Source organism: Pollicipes pollicipes, unplaced genomic scaffold (assembly GCF_011947565.3).
Source record: "Pollicipes pollicipes isolate AB1234 unplaced genomic scaffold, Ppol_2.1 Scaffold_4740;HRSCAF=5597_pilon_pilon_pilon, whole genome shotgun sequence".
In the NCBI taxonomy this organism is placed as follows: Eukaryota; Metazoa; Arthropoda; class Thecostraca; order Pollicipedomorpha; family Pollicipedidae; genus Pollicipes; species Pollicipes pollicipes.
The window spans coordinates 1,573,055-1,598,054 of NW_023596545.1; the positions used below are offsets into that span (position 1 = coordinate 1,573,055).

Sequence of the window (25,000 nt, forward strand, 5' to 3'; positions counted from 1 at the left end):
CCGGCGCGCGGCAAGACGACCCGACGCTCGGACGGCCGCTCACACACCTGATCGAGAACAGTCGCGAGTCGGCTTCGGAGCGACGCGACGGCCGCGGCGGCTCCCCCGGCCGCGCTGATCACAAACGGCCGCAGGTGAGTGGGGCGCCGACATGAGGCCGTGCGTGACATTCAAACTCCGTCGTCCTCGGATTCTGACGATGTGGCAATGTGGCGTGCCAGACATGAGATTAAGAGCATCGTGGGATGACACAACATAGCGCAGGCATTGCAGCCAGTGCATTCCAGGGCATGCATTTTAGTGCGGATGAGAGAGAAGGCCTTCTTATATGGATGCACGCTGTTCTTGATGAGAAAGATCTAGATGTTCCAGATTTTTCGATCCGTGCGCTATCATTATTCTGAGTCATACAATAGTTCTCTTTACCTTCAAGGCTGGCTTATTTCGTTGCATGGTCAGAATCAGGTGACTGTGTTTGAACTTCGCATATTGCACTTGCGTGACCTTGTTCCTTTCGCAAAGTCGAGTGAAGTCGCACGACGACGCTGTCTTGCGCAGTTACGGTGACAGAGGACATGATAAATAGTTCAACTTCGGCTTCAATTTGATTACTACTTCACGTCTGTACCGTGATGATATTATCAAACACGATTACTACTTCCTTGCTCATATCAGTCAGGACACGATGGTGAGAGAATCGTTGAACGCAGTTAGCGGTATTCGACCCACGCCTCAAACGGCGTGCACGAACGATCGACACCGGCGGATGTTGTGGGCGTTGTTATCCAGAACCGCCGGTCTGAGTTTTGATGTGGCCCCTACCCCGGTCTGAGGTTGTGACGCGGACCCCAGCGCGACTGCACGACCGCCCGCCGGTCTGAGGTTCGACGCGGCCCCCAGCGCGACTGCGGGGACCGCGCGTCCGGCTGCGGTTCATGAACTCAGTGGCCCATCCGACACCAACCTTTCGTCGGCACACTCGCGCGGCTCAAACCTGACCAGTGCCGGTCTTATGGCGCTCCTGAAATGAACGGATGCACCGTGTGGGTCCTGTTAGTTATCTGCGCTTGGATACAGGCGCTGAACTTGTCGTTTATATAAGCAGAGCTGGCTGTCCAGCCAGTCGGTAGCGTGCGGAACTGTGACTGAACATTTCCGGCTCGAATTCACTTTATATTCGGCCGGAGTCGCGTTGTGACATCACAGTGTCAGCACAGAAGCAGCGTTCTGCGCCGGCCCAGACGGACGTGGCGTGCATCGGCTTACCGGCCAACTAGGACGCGAGACAATGCAATCGCGCGGAGATCACAGTCCCCAGCTTAGGGGCGGATATGGAAATTGAAACACTGAAGTGCGCAGTGAAAGCACAGGCGCCAGCAGACCAATAGGTCCGGAAAATTTGGGACGGACCTGGCCCGAGAAGCTGGAGTAAGACAAAAGCTCAGTTATCATCATTGGTTCAACTAATTATCACGTCGTCTGGTTTGGCGATTACTAGAGGAACGCTTCGAAGATACTCGATGGTTAGGAGAGTTGATACGAGCAAAACGGCTGATGATGACCTTACGAGCTTCATCAGTATGGCAGAGCACCCAGATCTGCGGGCAGCGAGGCTGCTGGCTGGGCACCCCTCCCTGGACGACCGTCGCGCCGCCGCTGTTCCAGGGCGAGTGGCGCTCCCACCGGCCAACGCGAGGACCGGCGTGGACGCCGGTTCACCGCCGCTCGGACAGAGTGGGTCGAGCCGCACAGAGACGGTCGCGCGCACCGACCGGCAACCGGAAGACGGTTGAGTGCAGAGCCGGCGCTGTCGCCCGACGCGCCGCCGCCCCGGTCGGGCCGGTCCGGGTTCGGGCGGCGTGGGAGAGGCGGGGGCCCGCCGCCGCCGTGCTCGCGCGGCCGTTCCGCCGCCGTGGCTGCCCAGCCGGCGGCGGTGCACCGAGCAGGCCGCTGTGAGTGCCGCCGGCGCCAGTCAATGGCAGGAGGCAGCCGGTCTGGTAGACCAAGCAGCTTGCCAATGAAAGGCCTCTTTTACAACCATCCGTGATTCTTGGTGTGCGGGATTTCGGATGTACGCATAACTTTCGGAACGCCGACATTTCACCCAGTTAGCTGCATCCGTGTACAACTTGGATGCAAGGTTACCGCAACTACGATAGCAGGTCCAGCTGGCACACATCACGTGACACTGCCCGACCGTCTGAACTGCTGAGGCCGACTACGTGTCGAAAATGTGTGCTAACCATGACGGGCGTGTCTTCAGGATGAGGGCGGGTCTTCCGTCTCCAGCGAGGAAGGCCGCCACCCCCATTCATCATCGACTCGCCACGGAGAACCCTCATCCAGCCAGGCTGTCCGAGACAGCTCGAGCTCCCCGAAGCCGGCGTCCAAGACCAAGAAGAAGGGCTGGCTGTCGGCGACACTCAGTCGACTGGACCTGAAGTCCAGCAAGTCGGACCGCGCCAAGAAGCGCGCCACAAGCTCTCCCGCGCAGCCGGAGGCCCGGACGTTCCCAGTCGCCGACCGGCGGCGGCTCCCGCCAGCAGAGCCCGGAGCCGCGGGACGGCGCGCGTCACGTGGCCGCCGGCCGGCGGCGACGGTCGCGCTCCGGCAGCAGGGACGGACTCGACACCTCGGAGGAGCACAGCGTCACCGCCAGCCGACGCCGGGAGCAGCGCGTCTCCACGGGCCGGCGGGAGACGCGCTCCGAGGTCACGAGGTCTGGGAAGCGGCGAGAGACGCGCGCCGAGGACCGGCGAGAGAGACGCTCCGAGGAGCGGCGAGGGGCGAGCCCCGACGACAAGCGGGAGGTGAGCACCGAGGACAGGAGAGGAAGGCGGTCCGAGGGCCGACGAGAGAGACGCTACGAGGGTCACCGAGAAGGCTCAGAGGATCCGCGAGATGGACGCTCCGAGGACCGGAGAGAAGCGAGCTCCGACGACCGGCGGGAGAGAGACGCTACGAGAGCCGGGAAGTGAGCTCTGAGCACCGGCGGGAGAGACGTTACGAGGACCGTCGCGACAGGCGCTCTGAGGAGCGGCGCGACAGGCGCTCTGAGGAGCGGCGTGACAGGCGCTCTGAGGAGCGGCGCGACAGGCGCTCTGAGGAGCGACGCGACAGGCGCTCTGAGGAGCGGCGCGAGACAAGCTCCGAGGACCGGCGGAGACGATCTGAGGAACGGCGCGACACACGGCCGGAGGACCAGTGGGAGGGGCGGTCCGGGGACCGACACGCCTCGCGCTCTGAGGAGAGCCGCAGACGCAGCCATAACGTCACCTCGTCTGGCCGGCGCGAGTCGCACCGCTCCAGCGACAGGGAGGGCCGGTCAGGCGTCTATGAGGAGGTGCGAGGGGCGCGGCGGCCGCACGACCGAGCGTCATCAGACGTCCAAGACCACGGAGCGACGTCCCGTCTCGCGCAGCACCAGCTTCTCGCGCCGGTACCCGGAGGACGCGGTGGACGGCACCGTGCGGACGGCGCGCAGCGGCGCCGGGCGGCGCACGGCGCGGCTCTCGAGCGACGCGTCGTCGCCGCGCCGCGGCCAACACAGCGTCGCGTCATCGCTCAACAGCAGCGGCAGCGAGGCGGGCAGCCGCGCGCCGGCCGCCAGCCGCGTCAGCAACGCCTCCAACCGCTCCGTGTACCTGCATGCCACGACTGTGGCTGACATCCCGACGCCGGCCGGCGGCGCTGAGCCGGCCGAGCCGGACGGGGCGGACGAGCCGCTGCCGAGCCGCGAGCGGCGCAAGGTGTCGCGTTCCTTCTCCATGCTCTCGCCGTTCAAGCTCAAGCACCCCGCGCGAACGCGAGATCAACTACGAGAACCGCGGGGGGCAGGCAAACGGACGGCCACCGCGCGCGCCGCAGCGGTCGCCGCAGCGCCGTGACTCCCACGACACGGAACTGACGGAGCCGGCGACCGGCCGCCGCCGCCAGCCCGTTTCGCGCTCATCCAGCATGCCCAAGGGCTCGCGCTCGGCCGGCTGGTACCGTGCTGAGGACCGGCCAGCACGCTGAGTGATGTCATCAGGTGAGTCTAAGAAGGGGCTTCGTGCACCCAGCGCGGGAGTTGCCATCAGGTGAGTTTGAGTTCGAGTTTGAGTCCGCTTCATCGTCCGTCACAAGATGGGCCACACGCACTACGCATGCACCTAAGCACTTCTAGCAGCGATTTAGCATAACCTCTTTTTCACCTGAAAACATTCATCGCCTACCGGTGCGTAGGCAGGCGATAACCATGTTTTGCATCAGAAACAAACATTAAACCCGTCTGCAACGGAAATGGCTATAACGGCGTCCAAGAGTAGATACATGCACCGGCTTATTCGGCTTGGTCTCATTAGGAGCCTTATCCCTGGCATCAGCAAACCAGCTCCATACCGGCCGCGCCGCAAAGCGCCGCAGGGACGTGACGTCATGAGTTCTGCCGCCCACCCTCGAGTCGGCGCGCCCACGCGCGGTCGGCAAACCAGTCCAAGCTGGGCGCCGCCCCGGCCGGTCGCTGCGCGTTGAATGCTCGGCCGAGCCGCCTACCTGGCCGGCCGGCCGCCGCCAGTGCCGTGGGCAGCACGCTCGGATGCAGTCACCGGCAGGTGGCCATCAGTGCGATTTTGGATGGGGAGATCCAGGCTCCATTAACTCAGCGCAGCGCGAGGGCCTGACCGACTGAGGTCATTGCAGGTCCTCGGTAGGGCACGGGTTATGTGAGCACGTGAACACGCCAGGTGGCGACTAGCCGTGTCCATTGCCCCCCCCCCCCCCCACCCACCCCCAGCACGACCGCCGCCAAAACCCCCCGTTCCATGGCTCAAGTGGCCATCTACCTATGCAGGCCATCCTGGGACAAAGCCTGAGACGGCGGCCGTGAGTTTGCTAGCCGTGGTGTTCCCGAGTGAAAGCGCGGGGCGACGTACTTATGTAATGCCAAGTCCCACTGTGAACTTCAAGCATGTCGGGACGCCAGCTGATTTCGGGAGTGCTCAGATCGGTCCGTCTGAGTGTCGTGCCTTTCGAAAATCCGTCCCGGTGCTGCGCAGACGCCGCCGTCTATCTGATCGGCACCGCCACCACTGTGGCGTATTTCAGACAGATTTTGCATCCGTGCACACATGCTTAAAATATGTTATCGATTGCGAATCAGCAGCTTGAGGTACCTTTCCGCTGACTGATGCGCCGAGGTCTCAGACAGTGCATGAATACATCGGCATCCGTTGGAGACGCGTGCGACGCACACTACAACTGCGGCGCACGCTGCGACTCCGCTGCACTGCGACTCCACTGCACTGCGACTCCACCGCACTGGGGCTCCACTGCACTGTGACTCCACTGTACTGCGACTCCACTACACTGACTCCACTACACTGCGACTCCACTGCACTGTGACTTCACTACACTGCGACTCCACTGCACTGCGACCCCACTGCAATGTGACTCTACTGCACTGCGACTCCACTGCACTGTGGCTCCACTGCACTGCGACTCCACCGCACTGCGACTCCACCGCACTGCGACTCCACCGCACTGCGACTCCACTGCACTGTGACTCTACTGCACTGCGACTCCACTGCACTGCGACTCCACTGCACTGCGACTCCACTGCACTGCGACTGTACTGTACTGCGACTCCACTGCACTGTGATTCCACTGCGCTGCGACTCCACTGCACTGTGACTTCACTACACTGTGACTCTACTGCACTGCGACTCCACTGCACTGCGACTCCACTGCACTGCGACTCTACTGTACTGCGACTCCACTGCACTGCGACTCCACTGGTTTTCGTCCGAACCTGTTTTCCCCTTGTCGGTGCACGCGAGGCTACGACGAGGGGTGCACTCTCCGTCACCGGACCGTGGAGCGCCAGCCACCAGCGAGGACTGTCAGTCATGGCGGCAGAGAAGGCCTGTCGCTAGATGACACGGACCGGGTCCGAACTGTGCCCGTGGGGTCGGGTCTGCCTCCGCGGGTCACAGGCCGGGTCTACTACGGCGTGACATGGGCCTGGTCTGTCATTGAATGACAGGGACCTCGTCCTCTGTTGTGTAGCACGGACCCGGTCTGTCATTGAATGACACGGACTTCATCCTTACGGTTAGGCGCGGAACTGGTCTGTCATTGGATGAATCGGAACATGTCTTCCACTGTTTTGCACTGACCTGGTCTATCATTGCATGACACGGGCCCGGCCTTGTCACGGGCCTAATCTGCGACTGTGTGCGATGGGTCGGGCCTGCCATTGTGTGGAATAGGCCTAGTCTATTTCTGCGTGACATGGACTCGGTCTGCTACTGCGTGGCATGGGCCTGGTCCACTTCTGCGTGACACAGGTCTGGTCTGCCTCTGCGTGAGACAGGCGGGATTTGCCGTTGTGTGGCACATGTGCTGTTGTTTGGCACATGTAAGGTCAGGCACTGGGAGATTAGAATAGGGTCCTTTACCGTACGACACGGCTGTCTCTGCCGTTGCATTACACAGGTGGGTCTGTCCGATCATGGCACACTTTCGACCGCGGCTGGGACGGCGGCAGCTTTCTGTGATGGTCAGTTGGCTGACGTCTGGCTGTCCGTGCTGGTGGACTGGTTTTATTTGTCTCGTGGGACCAGTCTCACACGTGTGGCCGGGGCGGCGCGCATATCGCGGATCTCGCTTCCGTGAAACCGGCCTCACGTGCGCGCACCGGCCGTGAAGAATGCATGGGTTCCTTCACCCCCTGCGGCCGGCTGTGCAGATCACACCTGTGACGTCACGCGACGACAACGGGCCTGTGTTTAGCGTCGTTAGACGAGAGGCTGGGTGACTCCGGCGCTTTCACAATACATCTTGCTTGTCTGCGGAGGCGTGGTCATACATCCTTTGAATCAGAATCTAGCTCTCTCCCTAAGTATTTTCGCTGTCCCGTTGCCCCCACCAGTCGTCGGAAATCATAAACGCCGCGTGCGCTTTTTATTCCGCCGATTACACGCACCAGTTCCAGCCGGAGGCGGCGACTGCACGTGCGACAAGGAGCGAACCACCACCGCTACTTCCGTGTTCCTGCGTTTAGTCGCGGGGTTCCTCGGCGGTTCCGCCGTTTATGAGGTGGCGAATATCCCTCGTTGCCCCGCCTTCTACGCCGACCGTGGGGATTTGCAGGGGATCTCTCGCTGTACTCTGGTGTTTTGTGGTGAGGAGACACTGGCGGATAGCAGCAGCCGTTCGCACATTCACTCGGTTATTTTGCAGCGACTACATATGGGTAGCCACAGGCGCCGATCCGTGGTTTCATGGAAAGCGACTGTCGATTTGATCACTACGCGACAATAGGTGGGTAAGTTGGTATTTTTCGTACGAGCCATGTCGCGAAGGAATTCTTCGTGTCAGCACAGCGTCAACAGCTTCCTGTGAGTCCTTCACACACCTTAAAGAAACATGCGCTTGGCCCCGAGCCTTCGAATGTGCCAGCTGCCCATGACGGGCTGAGCGGTGACGGGGCGCTGCCTGACAGCAGCTACACTTCCGAACACAGCGCACGCTCCCCGCCGTCGCGCGCCCCACCAGCGCTGGCCTCGGGCGGCGGACGTTGCGTTTTATACCCATCATGTATTTAGCTTATAACTACCTGTGCCCCTTTATTGAGATCGCACAAACATGCTGGTGTGGATGCAGTTCAGCTGGTCGGGAGGGTGCGGTGGCGGTGTGCCTCATTCGCAGCAGATGTGCCGGGCCGAGGCGGTGGGCGGCATCGCCTCTGCTCAAGGTCACGCGCCTCCGAGCGGCCGGCCGAGCGGTCGCCGCCGCGCCGCCCCGGCCCCTTCCCGTTCACAGTCAGGCGGCCGGCGCCCACGGCACGTGACGCGGGCTTGTCGCGGGCTGTACGTGCTGTAGAGCCGTGACCTTTCTTTCGAGCTGCTTTGCCGCGCGTCTGTCTGCAACGGACATCATTGCTGCAATATTTCGCCACGGTTGCGTGGGGAAAAACAGATACACTCCGGTAGCGGGTCTCGAACCCACAGCACATTGGTCTGGAGACAAGTGATGATATTTATATCGCATACAGGCGAGGTCCAGTCTTCTTCGAGCAAGAAGGTGCATGGCCCCAGGCGTTTTAGGTTGATACGAGCGCTGGGGCCAACGATCCATGTAAATGTGAAGACTTCGGGCTACGGAATCTGCTCCGGCACGCAGCGTGTTGCGCCTGAACGCTCGGCGCAAGCCAATGCGGGTAACGCATTCGAGCTTACATACTGGGACCACCTGGGACATTGCCACTGACATTGTGGAATTCGAGACAATTTGTGTCCTCCCTCATTTGATGCAGCCTGATCCGGTCCGACCTGGGCGTATCTGACCTGACCCGATCTGATCTGGCTCAGGGATGGTGACGTCCTTTATTGGATGACGTCTACTGTATGCCATAAATCCTAGGCGTCTGTCAGAAGCAGATGACATGGCCTGAATTTACATGTTCCGCCGCTTTTAAGGGACCCGAAACACGACTGGTCTGGAGTCCATTGACCTCGGGTTGCCACGCTACCGTTTAGGCCGTTCATTGCATAGCTTTCTCTCAGAGGGTTGGGTCGGTGGAGTCTACCATGCAACAGCTTCCCTGATGCAAGTTTTCATCGATGCGTTTAGACTAGTGGGCCGTATTACAGGGTTCCAGGCATTACTGTTCCTTCAGTGTCACCTCTCTACATGAGCCGTTTCAGGTACACTAAAACACTTGAGTGTGGTGTGAGCCTTCATAAAGCATTTTCTTATTTGTAGACGTAGGCATTTGTAGGTATTTGTGCAGGAATTTGTAGGCTATGTAGGGCATGCGGGAATTTGTAGGTCTGCTACGCTTGACGTGTAGTTTACATAAAATAGATCACATTTGGGACCAAGTGGAAATTACATGTCAAGACTTACTTCAGCGTTGCTCTGCTCGCCCAACGTGTCATGTTAGGGCTACGATTTCAAGCCTTCTCACGGGCGGTGAGACAAAGTGAAAGCTTCGTGCGAAATTGTTCGGAAAGTTTGGAAACCTGTGCCCCCGAATTGCAAGGTAATGTACCAGGCGTTGCCTTTTATGGGATGCGCATGCATGCACCGATGTAGACACCAGCGGAGTCCCGTAGTCTCGCAACGTTCATGGCACGGGATGTTGGCGAGATCCGGCGCTGATTAATAGCTACGCATCCAAAAAGCGTCCAGCCGGGACTATTTCCCGGCGCAAAGTAAATGTGGTGGACAGGTGCAGTGCGGTGAAGCGCTGTGGCCCTGCCGCGCCGAAACTCAGGCCGGACTGTTGTCACTCGTCTCGACGGCGAAGAACGGAGCGGCCCACTGTACGGCAGGCGGCAGCGGCGGCCTTTGTGCCGCGCTTGTTACCCGGACAATGCCAGCCACAAAGGCGAGCGGGGCCTGTGCTGCGAGCCTGCAGCCGGCAGCGCCGCCTGGCGCCGCTGCCGGCGGCGGGGCCCGACCGGACCGGGCTGGACGGCGCCGGCCGACGCGGCGGCTCCTGTTGACGGACGGCTCCGCCGCCACGGCTCGTTATGCCATGGCTGTGCCGGCGGCGATGACCTTGCTGCTCTCACCCGCTGCATCGCAGCATGCAGCGCCGAGCGCATTCGCTGTTGCCAAACGGGCGAGCTGATGAAGTGTCTGCTGTTCTCGCGCGGGGGTCGTTCGGGGGTGTTTCCTCAGTGTTCCGCGGCGGTGCACGCGGTCACGTGCATGGCTGTCTGACGGCAGTGAGCGTGGGCATCCACAGCGCCATACACAGCTCGCAGTTGCACAAGATCGGGGTTGACCGGTGGCCAGACACGCGGCCTTACGTCATGCGGTCTGTCCCGGCCCCATGTCCCGTGCTCTGAGAATCTAGATCGTTCTGTGCCTTTGTATTGCATTCTGCTGTTTGTTGCATGCCCAAACATTTTGAGCGCGTGCACACAACGTTTGTTCCTTGTTTCACAACCCTTTCGTGTCCGGGTCAAACACCATCTACTGAACTGAAGTGACCTGGACAGGGCCGAAAGCCTATTCGCCGCATCTAAGAAACTTACTGAGCCGCCGTGTTTGGAAGAGCTTGTCGCGCGACTTTCCTCTGCAGTGCGGAGCTACGTCATCTTTCAAGAACCCAAGTGCCAAATATTTCAGCACGCCACTCACCCACACCGCATGAGCTTAGTGCCGAAATGTTTTGAAGACCTGCCCGCCCACCGGGATTAGAGTGGCAATTTAAATGAGCTTGCCTTACGCGATGGGTTTCCCGTATTCGCTTATACCACTGGCTCAGAAAAACGGGTTCGGGTAGTCTTTTCGTGAAACCCTTCGTCTCAATGCACGATTGGAGCAAATGTCACGTGCCGCGAGATTAAAGGTTTCTTAGGGATCAGCTTGGCTGCACTCGACAGTTCTTGAGCATAACCGAAGGCAAATGATTCTTGCAGTTGACGCGATCTCAAAACCCCCCAAAACTAACTAACCGAAGGCACCAGAGGCATTACGTAGGCGCACCAAAGACAGTCTGCCTGGCAACCAGAGTGGTCAAAGACGTGCAAAGAAGTGGCCTCTTCGCTTGGTGCCGGTCTTCCGTGCTGTTCCGTGCTGCCTTGGTGCGTGAGAAAGACAACACAGCGAGGATGGAAAAGAAGCTGCCGTACTGGCGCGTTTACCCTCATCGGCTTCGGACTTAAGCGTGGGAACCGGCAAGACACCGAGCCAGCATACCTTTGCTTCCTGTCTGTGAACCTCAGGGTCTGAAGTCCCGTGTATTTTGTTGTGTGTGGGGGGGGGGGAGGGGGACTGTTGCCCGCCAGTCACTGGTCAACCTGTCGCCCCACCTGCTGTCCAAACAAAGCCCTGCTAGGTGCGGGCTCAAGCCGCCACGCCGGTCCGACGCAGGGAAAAAGCAATCCAGCGATCTGAGGATCACCGTCTCTAGATCAGAGCCATAGAGCGCACCCCCGGCTTAGCTGGTGAAGTCGCGCATCAATTGCCTGAAGCCGTTCTTGAGCGTAAGATGTTACAGCGCATGTGTGCTCAGATGCTTAACATTCCAACGCCACGACGAGCGATGCTTCATTCGCAGCCGGCCTGATGGCCTACACCGGTGCTCATGCCGCATGTGACTGGCCCTCGCTTGCTGGCAGGATGGGTTGCTGAGTGCCACTGCTGGCATTGCCAGCTGTCTGCTCCGGCGGGCCGGGCGCAGACCGTGCAGCAGCCTGCCCCGACACTGAGACCGCCGCCGCGCCGTCCCGGCCGCCGGTGCCGGGCTCAGCGGCCACCTGCGACCCCGGAGACCGGTCGGCCGGCGAGCACAGACTGCCGGGCCGGCCGTCCCGCCGCTGCCGGACCAGGAAGCTCGCCATGCCATGTGGCGCCGAGACGGCTGGGAAGTGACGCTGCCGTCGGCGCCGCCGACCGCCTCGTGCTTTCACGGACCCGTCCGCGCGCGTCGAAGCCGCGCCCTAGACTCCGGTATCCTGGCAGCTCTGCCCGCTCCGCGCGGTAGCCCACTGTCATGCCATGGTCAGCAGAGCGCCTGCCTGAAGACTGCTGTGTTACGTGCTGCCGTGGCCCGCGGCCACGGTCGATTGCGTGGCCAGATACTGCCGCCGGCTGGTGGCGTGATGTTTGGCTTCCTCACACTGGGGATGGACGCCTAACCGGGCAGCAGCTGTTGCCCATTAATCTAGCCTGCCGCGCTGTGCCGTGTGCGTAGGGTAGCACTGTTTACGTGTCACGTGAAATGGACGGTCGGTGAGCCAGGCTGTCTGCATGCAAGTGTCTTGCCCGTGATTGTTAATAACATTGATTAACGTCCGAATCAAACGTTTCCTGTGAAATACAGAATCGACTAACAGGAGCATCATTGCAGGAATGGTTTTCAATATGTATGCTCGTTGGCGAGTGCGGCACTCGGCACCCAAACAAACCAATCCAAAACATTGGGACCTACCAGTCATTAACCACTTCCAGCTCTCACTGTTGGCTGCCCGCTAATATTCAATTACGTCGTGAAGCTACACACGGGTGTCACCGAACGAGTCCATGACACCACTGGCCATACATTCATTCTCAACAGCATGACGACAATGTTGCCGTCACTCGATCGTTTTATGACGTTTTTGTGGTTGCTTTCAGCCTCGAGACGGGAGACTGCTGAGGGCCCATTGCAGACTCGATGAAACATCTGGCACCCGAATACAAATGTCACATTGCTGTTTTGGAATTTAAAAGATTCTAAAAGGGTTTTAAAACAAATAAATAAAAAGGGTTTTACAGGAAAAAAATCAGGTAGCGCAGCACCGTCCTAGTGTCTGGACATTGGAGGCCAGGAACGATGGACTCGTCCAACGACATAGCAGCCCCTCAGCAAATTTGGAAGCGCGAAGGCCGCCACTGCATGGTTCGGACAGCAAGGCCGCTATCGCCATACATATAACCACGCCTTTCAAGTTACCGGGGTTCGTTCGCGTTTTGTTAACATGCGGCATGGCTGAGAACACAAAAATAATCCAACTAGCCCAAAAGTTAGTGGACGTACGGACCTGCCGAATCCAGTGGTCGTTAGGTCCATCCACGCCTGCAGAGAGCGAAGCCCTGCCTCCGGTCCGCTGTCCACAGCGCGTCACGACGCTGTACGTGGGCGTTGAAACGCTAGAGAACCGTTCTTGCATCGGCCCGGCATACAAGAGGTGAATGCTCCGTTCAGACCTTGAGGGTTAAGCACATGTGGCGACCAGCAAATCCGGTTTCTGCCATGTGCTGGCCCCATCAGGCGAGGCATCATCAGAGGCGGCCGCGGGCGCGCGGCGGCCACGCCGGTCGGCAGCGGCCGGTCCGATGCCGTCGGGAAGGCACGTGTGGGCGTCCAGATCGCCGCTGCCGCCGGCGGCGGCCATATCGTAACATGGGCGGCCATATCACCGCTGGCAGTCGCACTGCTGCCGGCGCTCGCGGCCGCCGCCGCAACGCGGTCAAGTAGGCCGCCAGTGCATGCCAATGACGGAGACGACGCACGGCGGCGCTGCAGGTGCGGCTGCTGACGGTCGACCCGGACGGCCGGACGGCCACGTGACCAGGACGGTCACGTCGACAGACGACAGCGCTGAGACTTGGCAGCTGCGAGTTCGCTGCTTACACACAGCCGTCAGATTCCAGACAGCAGCAACGAGAAGCGGCAACTCAGCGCCGAACCGCAAAAACAGCTCCGGAAGCCGGGTTACTCCAGACGGCTCCAAACACCGCCGAAACGGCTGTCGGCAGCGGAAGAGCAGCGGCAGAACAGCCCCCGAGCGGCGGTGTTGGGGCAGCCGGTCTAGCGGACGGCTGTGGCCGCCGGGGCAGGCCCACGCCGTGTCGTCAGCAGGCCCAACAGCCGCGGCCCGGGCCCCCTCCCCGCGCCCGATCGGCTCGGGGCGCGTCCGCGGCACTGCCCGCCACCGCTGGCCGCCTACCGACCGTTGCCCACGCACGACCACGAAAGCGAGGCGTGCAAGCCATGGTGAGTGCAACACGCTAAATGCTCAAGTGTCGCCGCTTGAGCAACCCCAGAAATTCGACGTAAACGTGGGTGTCGTTCCTTGGTAATCGCCCACATACTCGGGGATCGGACGATGCCGATCTAAAAAAACGCGACAAATGCACCCGCCGCCGCAGCGATGCCACCCGGCTGGTACGGCGGCGGTGGCGGCGGCCGCCAGTGCTGCCGGCTGACCTGGTGGGCGTACCCGGCCCGGTGTCGGATGACACCGGCCCGTCAGAGGCCGGCCCCGCCACCACCCGCTGCCCGGCCGTCCCAGATGCCATGACGGACGATATGTCGGGACGCAGCCCGCCATGCAGCAGCAGCCGCCCAATAAGGCGGCCCGACCCGCAGCCATTTCCGGCTGTTGTGACGTCAGCCCACGTGGGCGGCTCGGTTCCACGGTGACGTCACTGGGAGGTCGCGTCTTGCGCCACAAGGCCGGTCGGCGCCTTTTTAGTACACGCATGCGGTTCGTCAACAACGCTTCAATGGGGACGTGTCAGGGCCGCCCGCCCCGTCTGGCCTAGGAGCATGTTGACAGTCTCGCGACAATCCATATGGATGTTTGGTGTTTGCGAAACAGACTTCCCGAATTGTGCATCTTTTACGTCAGTTCGGCAACATACGCTGAAAACGAAGTCGGCGCATATGCGATACGACGGAGTCGGAAATAAAATTGGATAGCAGAAAATATGCGTAAGCGAGGATGCACAAGACAGTGCAAATGTTGTACTGCCAAGAGAAACGAACTTGTCAGCGGGAGGGGCGATGTCATGTGTCAGTCTCGCCTTAGTAGATACAAAAGCATCGTTACGAGCAAACACATCCCATCGTTCCTTGTCTTATGGGTCTCGTGAGAGAAAAACAAATATACTTAGTGAGACCAACGTCTTCATGTGGAGCGCACACACTGCCTGCACGGGAGCCGTGCTTCTGAGAAGAAAAGCCACCTGATAAAATCAAAAACCAGGACAGAAGAAAAAGAGGGGAACGTCCTGGAGAAGAAATAAGCTCCTCTGGGGAAGAAATGCCCTTTCCTTGGAAAAAGTTCTCTTAGAGATAATTGTCTGCGGTGTGAGATTTTGCTACTTGGCCTACTAGAATGTTCATTTTACACTTCCAGTTTACTAATTTCTTGAGCGAGACAAAACTTGCCCCACGGAAACCCCTGCTTCAATAAAGAAAAAGAACGCGTCTCTGAGGAAAAACACGGAAAAATACGAGCCCCATTAAAACACAGTGTTCTTGTGAGAGAAAAACGTGTCCCAGATGAAGCCAAACCTTCCTATGCACAGGAATGCTTGTTTCCTCACGTGAAATGGGTGGGGACTGGCTATTCCTCTCACCTGATGGATGAAAACGTCCATCGAGGAAGATGAACATAAAAGGGAGCCTCATACAAACCATTGGAAAGGAAAGGGCGGACCCGATTCAACCCAGACCACAGAGGCTTTGGCGTTTTGAAGTGGTTTTGGGCAGCTTTAGGCGAGATTAATCCCTTAGAATTGGGGCAAGGACCGCCAAAAGCACACACGGCTCCGTTAGTAAAGACAAATCGCCCCTATGGGAAGCGCATGTCCCACCCATGAAAAACGACCGAGCCCGGGAAGGGCAACGTCCCTTAGGCATGCTCTCCGAACTTATGATGGGAAATCTTAACCCATTTATACCTTTCGTACGCAACATTTCAATATCCAGGTATCCTCGTTCAATAGGAAACACCTAGAGAATCCGGCTTGAGCGGTGGGGCATGCGCAGCCTGCGGGGCCGCCCACCTGGTGGCTACATTGTTCACGGTAGGTGGCGCCACCCGACAGGAGGTCGTGTAACGGTGCTTAACAACCAAACCAGGGGCGCAATCATAAGACTTGTCTGCTTCTGTGAAGCCACCAATAGGGAGCGCCGTGATCTCTCATCAAGAGATTCTACCGCATACCCGCCAGCTCTACCCGATCTCACAGTTCACCGATCCAGGTGCTCTTCACCTTCTTCGTAAGCAGTTATAATAATATATGGCATATAATCTGTAGATAAGGAGGGCTGACCACACATCGACCCCCGCAGCCATCAAACACCGAATCCTTCATTTCCGATAGGACCGTCACAAGGTCATCTTTCCGCGCCGCACATTTCAGCTCACCATCTGCCGACAACTGCTCTTCGCCGAGTTATTTTCCTCGCCTCTAATGCGCTTCGCTGCCGCTTCATCCCCACCGGAGTGAAGATTTCCCGCCGCCGCCGCCGCGTTCTCACCCCCACCGCGCTTCACTCCCTTCTCATCCCCACCCAAACTGGGCTGATCGGAAGCCTCAGTTACGCCTGAGGTCTCGTCCCCACTCGAGCAGCGTTTTGCCGCCGCCTCACTCTCACCCGAGTCCCCCTCAGATAACGTCTCGTCCTCGCCCGATGCCCCGTCCCCACCCGAGCCGCGCTCCGCCGCTGCGGCGCCGTGCTGCGGGGCCTCGCGGCGCTGCTTCCTCCGGCGCCCCTGCAGGGCGCGGCTGTGACGGCGTGAGCTGAGGTGCTCGTCGCGCTGCTTCTCGCCGGACGTGTACACGTCGCAGACGGCGCAGTAGTGCGTGGTGTGCCGGTCACCGTCGGCCGCCGGCAGCGGCGGCTCCGGCCGCTGCTCGGGCTCGCGGCCCTCCAGCCAGGCGCGCACGACGGCGCGCGCAGGCGCGGCCACGCGCTCGGCCCACTCGGCCGGCTCGGTGGCGTCCAGCCGGTACAGTGGCGGCACCTGGCGGCCGGCCGCGCTCAGGAAGCGCCGGCGCACCCAGCGCGTCTGCTTGCGCGCGTAGCGACGCGTGACCGTCTTGAGCCGCTCCACGCCTTCGGCCAGGAGCCGGCGCCCCTCGGCGCTGTCCGCCTCGGCTTCCGGCAGCGTCAGGAACGCGTGGAACTCTTTGAAACCGATGGTCTGGAAGACGCCGTGCGTGTAGTCGGCGGCCCGGCCAGCCGGCAGCCGCGGTGCGTTGTGGCGCCGATGAAAGTCGGCCAGCTCGGCGAGCAGGCCACGCGCCAGCATGGTGTCGACGCGCGCGTCCAGACGCGCGTCCAGCGTCGCCTGCTCGGCGGTGACCCAGAGCAGGCAGGCGCGACCGAAGCGCAGCGGGCCGCCGAGCGCGCCGCCGCCCGCCTCCGCCCGCTGGCGGCGCAGGTGCTCGCTCATCGGCAGCCCCGAGCGCAGCACCACCTCCAGCGACCTGCCGACCGAGACGCCGCGCCGTCAGCGTCGGCCGGGGCAGGCGGCTTCCGGGTACGGTACACACGTGATGACGACGCAGGGGTCAGGTTTGTGCCACCGCGCCTGACAACGCCCAGACGGAAACAGACCTGAGACGCCCTCAGAGCTGCAGGGAGCCGGCCGCAAAATGCGACTGCCGTTACGCTGAGATCCCGGAAACGGATCTCGTAGTCTCCTTATGTTTGGGAGCACACGTTAATGGTGGCCACCGCCTTCCCGGCCCGGGCCGCCTGCAGGCACTGCCCACAAGCGCGGCCGACTCACCTCAGTATCTTGCGACGCTCGTTGGGGTGGAGGACGCCAGCCTGCACCGGGTCACACTGCTCGAGCTTCCGGTACAGCTCGGCCGTGGTGAGGCTCTCCAGGTGCCCCCTGCCGCTCGACTCGCCGGCAGCGGCGGCGGCTGCGGCGGACTTGGCGGAGATGAGATCGTCCTTTGACTCCTCGCCGTCAGCAATGAGCACCTTCCACAGCACGGACTCAATGTAGTAATTTGTTCCGCCAACTATCACAGGAAGCTTCCGTCGACTGCGCAGGTCCTCGATCTGACGCGTCGCTAAGGAGATGAGTATCCTCACAGCACAGCCATCACCGGACACACAGAGCAGGCATATATGTTACATCTCGACTGAATACGAACATCGCTCTCAGCCAATGTAGTACAAGTCAAAGCCAAACATTCTGTGCAGGAGATTCATGGACGGGACTGAGACACGTAAGGGTCCTGCCTCGCCAAACGGACAGGACAGGGCCGGGGGGGGGGGGGGCATGAGCATTGCCGCCGTACGATCGGGCCCGATCGCTTTCTAGATGGGTTATAGGAATCCCGGTGTGTCTACTGGTCAGTGGTCGACGGTGTCCCATTACCGGTTCTTGGGTATCCACGTTGTTAAAGGACCAATAAGAAAAAAAGCCAGATCGAGATTTAGCCCGATCCAGATTCAGATTTAACCTGTCAACTACACATGTCTTTGAAATCAGTTTTGACAAACACAAGCAAGACGATTTTACTATAGTGTGACCAGTCCATATGTACTGAGGATTGGCATCAAATATGCAAAACCAAATGTAAACAACCTGTTACCCCCCCCCCTCCCCCCTGGTAAGTTCATGTCTAAACGGACGTCTGGTGTTACCAATGATCCAGCCGCTCGTTTGACAAGGATACAGCCGACAAGCAGGCGTCTCTGAACTTGACGACAGAGTAGTTGGTTGTTGGTTCGACGATATCAATCATGTGGTGAGGAACCAGCTGCTGCTCTTCAGGTGTTACCTTGTTCGAAATTATGTCTAGACCCTTGTACACCTGAGGAAAGGTCATAATGTAGTTTGACTAATACAATGTTACTTAATCAGCGTCACCAACGTGAAAAACAGTAAGAGCAGGATGAACAGAAGAGCAACCAATGAATGGCAAGAGAAAAAAAAACTGCTGACCTGTCAGGCTTTTGTGCTTGCCATCGAGTAAAAAGTTCTACCAAGCATCGACGAGCAGCCCTGCCAATAAGCTTCAACAGTTCTGAAACTACGGCGAAACGCCCACTAGCAATGTCCCATCCCCATCCGCATTGCCAGGTCTGCTGCCCAGTAAGCAATCCACATCGACACCAGCTCACTTCTCTGATCAATTAATGGACCCATCTTACCTGCATCGAGTCAGGCACTTATTATCTCTCCATCAAATTCTTGTGCGATTTCCAAGGCCAGCTTTGACTTGCCAGCTCCAGTAGCTCCGAGAACAACAACAATGGGAGTCTCGGTAAAAGCCATCTTCACCGGCTTCTGTAACCAATGCAAAATGCTTCTGATGAAAGGTAGGTGCATAAGTCAGTAATTATCCTGAAACAACGAAACAGGTAAGGAGTTTGCTTAACATGTACATCCCACAGGACAACGATTTTACAAGCATAAATTAATCAAAAAATTCAAGTGAATGTTTCAAATTTGACGATATTGAAGAAAGCACCAGATATGATGAAATAAGCTCACTTATGACTATTGGCACACTTTTAAGTGGAAACAACTGCCCTAGAGAATATATGTTCCCTGTTAAGCTAAAATGGTTCCCACAATGTCACTGTTTGATTACATCATCGCACCTTACACAGCACCGATTGAGAGCCAATTGACAGCCGTAATGTCTGGAAATCGTGCTCATGAACACCATATATGAGTGACTCAACATTTATATTTTTGGCCTTAATCACCATAGGCCAATGCAGTGGCAGGATTTGAATGACATTATCATGACATCAAGAATGCCTGGGTGTGATTGAAATAGCCTGCGTGAAAAGTCTGTATATCTTCGCGGGCGTGTAGCTCAGAACCTGGATGAACTTAGATTTTAAGCGGGACAGGGCCGTGATCTTGCATCAAATGATCTCTATTCAATGGATGGATTTCAGGGACCAGAGCACATGGTGAACAGTGTTTGTGTGAGCCCAGACCCCTACCGTCCGATCGTGCTGTTGCGGGTCAACGACATAGCTTGGCGACGATTAAATGCCGCAATGCCAACAGGGTCCGTCCTGTCCCCGACTTTTAGTGGGACCGCTGCCACTGGCCATGCTTGTCAAGGCCAAAAGGTGAACGCCTAAAGCGATTTGAATCCACCCCAACTGGGGTGGGTGAATCCCAAGGCATGTGCGATAATCATTTGAGCGATGGGGACACTCTTTATTCTCACCCTGCCCCACCTATAGTTGTAGGGAATTTTAAAAGACATCCTGACTTAACATCCTGGTCATGTTTACATCAAACTGGTTACATGTTATCAGTATCTCTATTGGTGTGTGTTGCACATGTATAGCTCCCAGTGACTGTCGAGTCTGGATTCAAAAGGTGATCATACCAGCGACTGGCTGATGTGGGATGCCAGTTACTGAGGACTCTCAGGCTGAGTACCGCCCAGCGACAGATAGTTTGCACACATGGTTTGCAAAACTTCACTGGTGGCCTCTGTTGATGAGACAACAGGAGAGACCAAGTTCATGGCATTAGGAGCTATATGAGCATGGATGACATGTAGGAGAACCTTCATGTCACCTCTGTGATGTCACCTCTTCAACAGACTGCGGGGAGACCTCAAAATCTTTCTGGGAGGTCCAGCATAAGTCACCGCAAATATTTGTCCCAATAACCCCTCTGGAACAAACACCAACAACAGTAATATACCAAAGTGCCTGCCTTCTCCTGAAAATTTGTCACCAGAGCTCCCTTTTCATTATGAACATCTTCAACTTTGCACATAGTCACTATTCTAGAACTGGTGGCTTCCAGAACAGCTCTGGATTGCATCTCAATTCTGACGCCAACCATTGTTGGCGTCAGCAGTTGTGGGAATGATTAGGGGACCAAGCCAACAGTCTACCAACTTAACATCCCCAGATGTGGTTCTTTACAAATTTAGACCAGTGCAGTTTCATGAATGACAATTTTTGAACTTGTGCATGATTTGTCAAAGAATACTTGGGCTAGATTTAAGTCACTCATGACCACCAATTAATGGTCAGATAGGTTAGCTTAATGTGTTCCTGCCCATATGCTACATCCACTTGTTGCATCACATATGGAGGGCAAGGGTTCTACATATGCAACAGGTCTCAAAAATGTGTAAAACTGTAAAATATGCTTTATGGGCAGCCTCCATAACATACGTTATACTCAATTTCCAAAACTGAAGGAAAAATATTGGTTTCAAATCGACGCCACGGAGAGGACCCTCAAATAGCACAGCCAAATGAATCAAACCCAAATCAGCGACCCCGCTAACTATTGTCTATGACACGACCACACATGCACTCCCTTCTTACAATACCAACGGACCGCAGCCGCCAACAGCGACCGGAATTATCGCATCCAGACTACAACGTGGTTCACCACAAACATTTTTTTGCATCATCCACGATTGAAACATAGGCGTCACTTTGACCCTAAGTGTGGGTAACCAAATTGGATCTCAGCAGAGCTTGGTTTGGAGATTTATTTCGGTAAGAAAATCCCACTCCTAACAGGAATGCGTTGTAAAGCTGTAACTCCCGCTGTTCCGGTATCTCGTCTTCGGCTCACTGGTAAACACACTACGTTCTAAATCGCTTTTGTATTTGACACTCGTCACATGCGCAAAAAAGGTCTCAGTGCAACAATGTCGCGAAATGACGCCGATCGAAATCTCAGCGGAGTTGACGGAGTCGGGAAGGACGCAGGTAGCAAAATTGCTGAAAAGCTATCTCTATCTGTTTGACAGACGAGTGGGAATCACTACGCTGGTGCAGCACACCATTCCAGCAGGCAACCATCCGCTTGTCAGGCACGCGCTGAGGACGCATCCCGCCCCACCTAAGAGACGAGGTTTATAGGCGTAGGAACTCGCCCCCCACCACAAAACTGGGTGGTGGGGGGCGAGGGCGTACTTCAGGAACCTTTTGAACGGGGGGGAGGGGTTAGAGACGGAGGTTGCTATCGCTTTTTATTTAAATGTCATGGCTGTTACGCTAGATATGCATTTATACCTGTTTTCACTGATGTGCAATCTTACGTATTCGACTCATCTATGTCATTCAGCAAATAAAAAATCAAGCCCATCTGTGCTATTCAGCTTCCCAAGATTATTCGTCCATTTTAATATTGTCCTTTCCTAGGGACAGTGAAATTCCGTAAGCGGGTAGGTATTTTGGGTCATTGAGGAGGCATCTGCCTTCACAGTGTAGGTGCCAAAATGCGGCCTGGACATAGGCTGGTGAGAATTTTGAATGCGAATGGATGGCTCATAGTATGACAGATTTTTTATGCGCCTTCATTTCGATGACTACTTTTCAAGAGATGAGGCTTCTCACAGCATTTTAGGCGGAAACAAATTCGGAAGCATTTTAAAATTAATTTCGACCCACTCTTTTCAACAACAATAGAACCTTACTCCACTCAACCATAATGAGAACCTTACTCTACTCAACAATAATAAGACCCTTTATCTCCTTCCGGGCAAAGAGTCCCTTGAGTAGAACACCAGGGGTACATTACCGGTTCCGGTCAAGAGACGAAGAGCCACTCCGTTTCCATCGCGAAGTGTCTTCTGGCTGCCATTCTGGCGACACGGGGCAGGGTCTCCTGGTGGATTCGGAGGCCATTATAAGGATATATCATATGACATCGCTCCCTTCCCTGACACGGAAAGCCTTCTGACCCGCGCAGTTGGCCCCGGATCAGCATAGGAACCCTCATTGACGCAACAACATGCCTGATCGTCGCATGTGGTCCAATAATTGTCACAAAGACTACGGTTCCATGTTTTTTAAATGTTCTTCAGAGATATTGAGGACTCCGTGAACGTAGGTTGTAGGTGACATGGGGTCCCAAATTTGTATTGACATGGCTAATCCAGGCTCATTTTAAAATGTTCAAGATTCAGTCAGAATTGATTACTGATACAAAACAAAACTATGCGATATGGTTTTGAACGTGCGCGCTCGCAAGTCATGGCAACAGCCTGGACGCCCGGCGTTGCAGTCTCCATAAGCCGCGCGGCGTCGGCCCGCGGCTGTGACACTATTAAGCGAATGCCTAAGCAAGTGAAAAAGATGATGCATCTTGAGGAAGATGGTTGGTGAACTAGACAAATCGGCATGTACATTTAGTCTGGTGCAAAAGAAGACTAAACGCAAAATTAATCTGAAAAGTGGGGAGCCAGTTAACACTGCTGGCCCCCCACCATGCAAAGTGGGTGGAGGGGGGCATGCCCCTTGCCCCCCCCCCCCCCGTTGCTACACTCATGACGAGGCTTAATAGCTGACCTGGTGGAAAAGGTATCCTGGAGGAGAGTAAATAGCGCCTGGGCCGGTCCAGTGGTGTCCGCAAACGTGGTGAGACTGGACTGCGTATCGGTGCTGACATGTGCAGGGTGAACAGTATCACCTAGGTTCCGGCCTACCCGGTCGCCAGAGTTGATGGCGTCCTCGAGTCTCTGGCTGGCTCCTCCCTGTTCTGCAACCTAGATCTGAAGTGTGGGCATAATCAGATGGAGGTCGTGCCGGAGGACAGGGACAAGACGGCCTTCTCCTACCTGGGTCACCGAGTCTCAAAAGACGGAATCGGTCCCGATCCAGAAAAGGTAGAAAGTGGTGGATCGGTCAGTGCCCAGATCCAAAAAGGAGCTGCTCAGCTCCCTGGGATTGGCTGGTTACTTACGTCCGCTACACGGCCAACTCCGCCAAGGTTGATGCACCGCTGACACAACTGGCACAAAGGACATGTGCTATTTCACTGGTCACCTGAAGCTGAAGCAGAAGTCATCAAGCTGAAGGACCTGCTGACCTCGGCACCAGCGGTGGCTTTGCCTCGATTTGAAGGCGACGCAGCGCCCTCCATCCTGGACACGGACACATCCGACCGTGGGATAGGGGCTGACCTTCTGCAGGTACAACACGGACGAGAGAGGGTGATAGCCTACTCAAGCGCTAACCTCACAAAAGGCCAGAAAAAACCGTTTGGTAACAAAACGAGAGTTTCTCGCGATGGTCAAGATAGTGACGCATTTTCGTCACTTCCTGTTGGGATGGAAGTTTGTGTTACGAGCCGTCCCCAGCAGCCTTCGATAGGTTCTCAACTTCAGGTATTCTCAGGAGATGCTCGCCCAGGTGGCTGGAAACACTGAGCCACCTCCAGTTTACTGTGGCCGACCGCCCCGGTCTGGCCCGTGGCGATGCCGACGACATGTTCGGTATGCCACCGCCGATCCGAAAGGTCGCCTGCCAGACGGCCTCCGACGTCACCGGCCTGGTCAGCTGGAAGCGGGATGTGCGAGAGATTTAATTGGGTCATATTCGAGATGCTCTCTCGGTGCCTCGATGACACCATCGCGTATGGAAATAACATTTGTATTGTTCCTCCTAAGCTATCGGAGTGCAGTGCATGGCAGCACAGGCTTCAGTCCGTACCTCCTAATGATGGGAAGAGAGCCGCGACTGCCGGCCGAGGCTAACATAGGGTCCCCAGCGACCGCTGAAACAGGACATGAGACGCTCTCGGCCTACGTGGGTCACCTCCGCCTGGGACTGCAGAAGGCGCATAACTTCGCGCGACAACGCACAGAGGCGACCATCGCCGCCAACCGAGGTCTGTACGGCCCCAAGTTAAACGCGTTCCACCATCAGGCGGGTGATGCGGTGTACCTGCTCCGGAAGGTGCCCGCCTGAGGCGAGTATCACAAGGCCGCCCGGCCCTGGAAACCGGCGGTGGTGCCTACCTAGGCAGGTGAGCTAAACTGCCGCAGTCAGCTGTGCGGCAGCAGGCGCAGGAAACTGGCGGTATTGAAGCCGCGTGACTTGTTCAGTGCATTGGCGAGGAACATCATTCACATAGATAAGACAGTAGTAATAACGTTATTCTTCGGATAAAAACCAGGAGAATGGAAATACAGATGGGTTGATATTGGGCAACATGCCTTTATCGAAACAATAGCAGAAGTGAGTTCAACATTGCCTGCCGACGATCCTACTCGATTTTTTAAGCAACAAGGCGCAGTTTTTACAGGACACCAAAACTCAGGGCATTAAATAAAGATAAGGTTATTACCACTGCCTTATCTATGGAAACCGCGTAATGGTGACACCGCGGAGCAACAGTCACGGCCGGCAAGACCAACGCACTTCCGTCACTTCCGGTTGGGACGGGGGTGCTGTTACGGTGTCTCGCCTCCGGCTCACTGGTATACACGGTACAACCAACGTCACTTCCGTATTTGGCACTCGTCACAGTCACTCGTCACAATCCGTCCCGCTGGCACATCCGTCCCCGCGCCGGCGGCTCTCAGAGTCTTTTTGTCATCGCCTCCTCCCCGGACCCCCGCGGCTGCGTCTCTCGCACGGGGCAGAAGGGGAACGCGAGCGTCTCTAAGCGGCGCTCGCCAAACTACGTAAACATTCACTGGCCAGCGCATAGGCGTTCTCTGACACCTTTCATCTCTCCCGGTGGCTGGAAACATGGGGCAATTTTCAAAATACTGTGGTCGACCGTCCCGGTCTGACCCGTGGCAACATTGACAAGTCCCGTATGCCACCGCCGACCCGAGAGGTCGCCTGCCAGACGGCCCAGTACCTCCAAGAAATGTAGTTTTTCGTGACGGCGAAGCTGCCGTGAATGCGATTGGAAATAAAAGTGTGTTCTTGCCTGCGCGTGAGGAAGTTTGTTTTCGAACACTTGAGGCGAAATATGTTGTGTTACGAAAAATCAGGACACCATTTTATATTTTGCTCACA

At 57.0% G+C, this 25,000-nt stretch overlaps 1 protein-coding gene and 1 long non-coding RNA gene across 2 annotated transcripts; one reads left to right on the plus strand and one right to left on the minus strand.

Annotated features, from left to right (window-relative positions):
- The first annotated feature begins 3,799 nt into the window (after window positions 1-3,799).
- Window positions 3,800-11,833, plus strand: LOC119099508 (uncharacterized). The gene is made up of 2 exons (XR_005094388.1): window positions 3,800-4,030; window positions 11,118-11,833. It is a non-coding gene; the product is annotated as an uncharacterized LOC119099508 (long non-coding RNA).
- A 1,458-nt stretch (window positions 11,834-13,291) lies between these two features.
- Window positions 13,292-20,608, minus strand: LOC119098861 (tRNA dimethylallyltransferase). The gene is made up of 7 exons (XM_037221906.1): window positions 20,561-20,608; window positions 18,395-18,587; window positions 17,917-18,054; window positions 17,013-17,293; window positions 16,191-16,707; window positions 15,923-16,145; window positions 13,292-13,302 (listed from the first exon to the last, which is right to left on the minus strand). The coding sequence occupies exons 2-7, from the start codon at window positions 18,398-18,400 to the stop codon at window positions 13,292-13,294; spliced, it is 1,176 nt and encodes a 391-aa protein (XP_037077801.1). The 5' UTR covers window positions 18,401-18,587; window positions 20,561-20,608.
- Window positions 20,609-25,000: the final 4,392 nt, after the last annotated feature.